Here is a 5,584-nt window from a genome sequence, read left to right as displayed (position 1 = left end):
TACACATGCTGCAGTGGCCTTCCAGGTCTGGTCTGACCATTTTCCCTAGCACTCTGCTACATTGTTCTTGGTGGCAACTCTCAGAAAAGGATTATTAAAAGGCAGCTGGGTGAAATGTGAGAGCCAGTGTTGCTCTGCTCACCTGTAATTCAACAAGCATCACACAAACTTCAAGGCACAAAAGGCCATCTTCAGAGTTGAAAGAGAAATGTCTTATGTTCCTAAATCACCACTGCTATAGCAACACCACACCAGTGCTGTCAGGGAACAGCACCCATGCCTGAGAAGCTGATGTTCTCTCCAGATGGTCTGGTAAAGATTCCTGCTCTTACATACAGATCAGACTTTATTTAAAAGGAAAGCAGGAGAAAGCAAAATTCACAGCTCCTTCCCAGGTACCTTCTGTAAGCCGGGCTTCTAGTGGTTTCTGTAGAACGGACTGGAGAGCTGTCCCAAAGTGCTTATAATAGTTCAGCACATGTTCAAATGAGAGAGGATTTGGATGCCACTGCTCCAACAGCTGCCTGGGCTCCTGCATTTCCTTCTCCATTTCTATGTACTCCTGAGGGCAGAAAGCCACACTCTCCAGTTAGCAGAGACAGCGACATGAGTGGACTCCTCCCTCCCAGCTCCCACCAGAGAGCAAGGTCAGATTCACCAGAAGGTAAACGTATGGACCATAACAGGCAAGCCTTGCTGTGCCCAGCCTGCCCATCAGCTCCTCCTGCCAGTGGAGAGAGGGGCTACCCCAGAGATGGAGAAGTTAGCAGTTATGGTTAAAACAGGGCCCCTCCAGGACATTCCAAGATGAGAATGACTTTAAGCTGGACAGGACCCTTTGTAGGAAATCCCAACAATGGGAAAATAGAAACACTAAGTCTTAAAAGCAATCTAAAGAATAAAATCCAACCCACAAAAAAAAAAAAAAAAAAACAATGCCACAGCAGGAACAGCTCATAGCTCAAGAATCAGGAAGCAAACTGGTTCACAAAAATACCTACACAAAGAAAATTAAAAAGCAGTGAGAAAGATGCTGCTCACATACAGAAGTATGAGGAGAGGAGATAATGAAAGCAGTTTACCAGGGACCATGAGGATAAGAGGTAGAAAGAGACCATACAATACCACCTCCAGCAACTGAATAGGATCACTGTGCTGTTGTATTTGTCTGATTCTATGTGAGAAGCTCTCCAGGGCAGCAAGTTTTTCTTGACAGGACTCCACCTGCTGATCATATGCTTCCAGGGTTTGCTGAGTCTTTTTATCAATGAATTTTTTTGCCAGATCCTCCTCTTCCCCAAGGAGTAACCGGAGCTCAGCCACTGTGTCTGACAGCTGCCTTTTGCTCATAATGGCATGTCCCTATAGACGAAACAGAAGAGTGCTGCCCCCACCACAACACACCGTATACACTGCAGGCTTTTCTCTCCCAGGCTTGCAATGTTATATTTCAGTTAATTTTATTGATTTGCTTCATCACTTGGGTAGCTGATGTTTACCCCTTAAGGGAGTACAGCCACGATTTATCTGTTCATGTCCTGGAAGAAAAAGCCAGAGGGCAGATTCCACGATGCTTATTTATGCAGAAAATAACCTTTGCAGCTGGAATGCAACAGGGTCAGGTACTAACTGCTACAAGTAGTAGCAACTAAAGTAGCAACACTTCGCAACCTTTTAAAGGAAGCGAGGGACAGCGAGCTGCTAGGAAAAGCAAGCCTCCAAAATGATACATTAAACCGCCATGTCTCAAACCTCTGCAGAGCTCCCTCCAGCTCTCACTGACACATCAGTATCAGAGACATGCTGAGATGCACCCTCATGCTTAGAGATGGTCCTCAGAGGAACAGCCATTTCATGTTCTATAAATGAGGTGGATCTTAGCATACATTCCCATTCTTAAGACAGAAAATAAAGCTGGTGTGTTTATTTAGCTCTGAAGTCAGACTATTCAGTAATGCAGTTTGGTGCAATGCAACATGTTAGTGAAGCCAGAATAACATATATAGCTGGGGCTATTTGCTATTTCTCCACACAAAAATTTCAACATTGTTCTTCCAGAGATGTTCAGCTGATCAGGGAGCGAGGACCAGTCCTTTGGAGATTCCTTCCCTCTTCCCTCCCTTTGATAGTAATATGTTGTGATGGATACAGACCATATACACTTTTTCTGGGAAGCATGAGCTGCCTGAGTCTTTGAATAGCTACAGAAGAAATCAAAATGTCTCTCCTTAGAAAATGACCATCCGGTGGAGTAGTAAACCATGCTTTACCTTCAGATCATTAGCAGCCTGTTCTATGCTCCTCCTGTTACCAAGTTCTTGCTCTTTTCTCTTTTCCAGGTCCTTCAAACACAATGCCATGAGTTCCTATACAGCAATGAAACAAAATTAAAAAAACATGTTCCATTACAACATCTGTAAAAACAGAAATCAGTATCCAGCTTGTTTTCCATATAAGGGAGTAAGATGCTGACACAGTTTACAAGGCTTATCAAGGACAGCAGTGATGATGAAACAAGCATTTCAACATTTCACCTGCTCCTGGTGGTTACACCGGTAAGATTCAGAGGGCTGTGCAAACAAGGACCACTTACTTTCATAAGGAACAGGAACACCTACCATGAAAAAACCTTCTTCATCTTTATGGCACTGTGTATTTCAAGACTATGTGCTCATGCATTCAGCAGCAGAAGGGCAGGTAACAAAGCACTTTTATTAGAGGACCAGTGAGAGTCTCTATCTAGAGTCAAAATCCAGTGAATGTTCAGAACACTTCCCATTGTACAAAAGATCAGTTAAAAATACCTCACTATCACTGCCCTGATGCCATAGCCTGAATGCCTGTAACAACAAATACTACCAGTTTGGCTGGCAGTCACAGCATCTGAGACACTTGTGGTGCACACCGGGCTGCACTGAAGAGCAGAGTACAGTCAATGTTCTGCTGTGTCCAGCTCTGCAGTTTCTCACCCGCAGCCCTCTGACATCAGCTGTCCTTTGTCCAGCAGGTCGAAAAGCCTTGGTGCAATTGGTGATGCATTTTTGTCAGTGCCACTGAAGACCCAGGCACATTGCTCCGTGTTCTCAGTGCAGCAGTGCTAGAGCAGAGCCTCTCTGTAAACAGCGGACAAGTCAGCTCCAGAGCTGCAGCTGTTATCAGTGTCCTGGGACCCAGTCACGGGCACCTGCACGCACAGGTACCAGCTGGCTGCAACAGCCCCAGGTCAGTGTGACACTTAAACTGAGGAGCTGACAAACTCAGCGTGTCACTTCATGGTTTGAAGCAAGAGCCTGCGCTCCTTACGTATGCCTCCTTTGAGAAAACACGCAATTTTTCATTTTGGTTAAGACAACCAGAAGAAAACAGGCTCCTAGCAATGGCCAGACTCTGCATCTGGAAGTCCCTTGGCACAGGCACATGTTCATGCAAGCAGACAAACTTTCTTGCATGGATTAAGATCCTGATGTTATGCCAACCACAGTTTTCCTCTCTAGTCAATTACGGAGCAGAAGGTTTCTGCATCACTTGAAGACACAGAAGTTCTACTATCTTATCAGCCTTCCTCAATTTACTCTGCAGCCTAGACCTCATTCCCTTCCTCACAGTATGACAAAGACCACAGAGCAAACCCCAGCCTTCCTTCTGTGCTAGTAAAACACATCACCTTAGGCACTTAGTCCCTCACAAGGGACTAATATGTCCTAATACATACTTAATGCCAACCCCAAGCATTTTTGGTTAAGCATTACTTTATTAACAGAGGTAAACAAAAGAGCTGCTCCCTAGCAGCAGAGGCACTACATCACTCACCCTGAGAAACCAACTCTAAAAACATTCCTTCAGAGAGTGCGTGGATGGCCCAACTCACTCAAGTGACAACACTGTAAAAGCAAGGGTTTTGGAGAGATAAGCCTGCAGTCAGGGTCACAGGACACAGACCACAAGCACAGCATGCTGAGCTTATGACCTGCATTCAGGAGCACCGGGAATGTCCGTCCAGCCTTCACAGCCTTAGATCCAGAGATGAAACAGCTGTTTGAAATCGCACAATGCTTGTAATTTCTTCTTAGCATCCACAGCTAGGATTTGCTAAAAGCACCGAGGAGTATTCTCACATGCTGCCTAGCTGTTGTCACATCACAAGGGCTGCACAGAATAACATCACCCAGCAAACAAAACTACCAAAGTATCATCTCTTAGGCCACAACTGCCTTTGACAGTTTGTGCCTGAAATCTCTGCAGCCCCAATCCAGTAGATGTCAGTGAACACTTCCTAGGGCATTCACCAGAGCGAGCGCATCACACAGGGACTCAAGTTTCCTGAATACCTCTGTGCTACCGCTCATTAAGCTTAGCACCACAGCATACAGGCCTCAGCAAGCCACACGGCAGGCCCTCCAGAGTAAACAAAGCCCAAGTACTTGGCAAGCTTGCAAAGTCCCCTGAGGTTGCTCCACAGACAGCCAAACTGGGATTAATAAAAAAAAAAAAAAAAAAAACTTATGGAAGTTTTTTAGGGAAGAACCCAAGCACACAGGAGGCTGGGAAGGGACACAGGCAGATGACCTGAACTAAACACAGAGATATTCCATGCCATCTAACATCAGGCTCAGCAACAAAAGAGAGAGGATGGGATTTAGGTGGGTTAGTCCATCTTTTGTTTCAGGAACCAGCCCAGCGTTGGTCTACCCATGGGAGGTGGTGAGTGACTGCCTTTGCATCACATTTAATTTTGTTCTCCTTCTCTCTTCTTCTACTTCTCCTTCGCTTATTAAACTATTTTTAACTCAACCCATGAGTTTTCATTATTCTAGTCTCCCTTCCTCCTCCCCTGTCCCACCAATCACGGGAAGAAGCAAGCAGGCAGGCAGCTGTGGTGCTTCACTGCCTGCTGGGGTTAACACACAGTCCCCCCGAGGCTGTTGCAAGAGAACCGCCGCTGTGCACGTGGACCCGCTGTGGTCTAGCAAGCTACTGAGAAAGGGAATGAGGATAAACAGAAATGGCCTTTCTGCTTCCTCTATGGAATGCATGTTTCTGTCGAAGATACTTCCAGCCTGGCAATGAAAACAAGTCTTCCAAGGCAACCAGGCTCCCCTGATTCCCCATGCAAGGTCTGAGAAGAAAATGCTGCTTTGTGTGACGCGGCAGCCAATGTCACCCCTCCGTTGTCCCTTGATTTTACACTCCAGGTACGTGTGCACTCGGGGTGTGAATGGATTGATCCACCCCTCTCACGCATGCACCATGTCCCTGTGCAGCACCGCACACCGGCCCCTGTCCATATGGGACAAAACCGCTCTGTCCACGTACAGAAACTTTGTTCTGCTGCCTACAAAACCGACAGAGCGTTTGTCCTGCTCCCGACAAAACCGACGTGACGGCTAAACTGGAGCTCCACAAGCCGTTTATAAGACAAACAAAGCAAGGCCAAAGTCTGAAGACACCTGGCCTACCGCTGCCCGCACACAGCTGGCACCGGAACACCCGCGGCACAAGCCCCACGTACGCGGTGAAACCGGGCAATACGCACGGCCAGACCAGAGAGGTCTCCGCTGCAGCTCCACGCCAGGCAGCACGCCCG

At 46.8% G+C, this 5,584-nt stretch overlaps 1 protein-coding gene across 1 annotated transcript in view; it reads right to left on the bottom strand.

Annotated features, from left to right (window-relative positions):
- Window positions 1–2,366, bottom strand: part of TRIM14 (tripartite motif containing 14) — a gene marked incomplete at its 5' end in the record, with an annotated part of 7,098 nt that extends 4,732 nt beyond the window's left edge. Inside the window, 3 exons of the mRNA XM_008942139.1 lie at window positions 400–562; window positions 1,129–1,362; window positions 2,271–2,366. Coding sequence (XP_008940387.1) covers window positions 400–562; window positions 1,129–1,362; window positions 2,271–2,366 — 493 coding nt within the window. The remainder of the gene's footprint in view (window positions 1–399; window positions 563–1,128; window positions 1,363–2,270) is intronic.
- Between the last annotated feature and the right edge of the window lie 3,218 nt (window positions 2,367–5,584).

The sequence above is a fragment of the Merops nubicus genome, unplaced genomic scaffold (genome assembly GCF_000691845.1).
Source record: "Merops nubicus isolate BGI_N331 unplaced genomic scaffold, ASM69184v1 scaffold6346, whole genome shotgun sequence".
Taxonomy (NCBI): Eukaryota; Metazoa; Chordata; class Aves; order Coraciiformes; family Meropidae; genus Merops; species Merops nubicus.
Note: the sequence above shows the minus strand (reverse complement) of the source record. Positions and strands in the feature narration are given on the sequence as shown.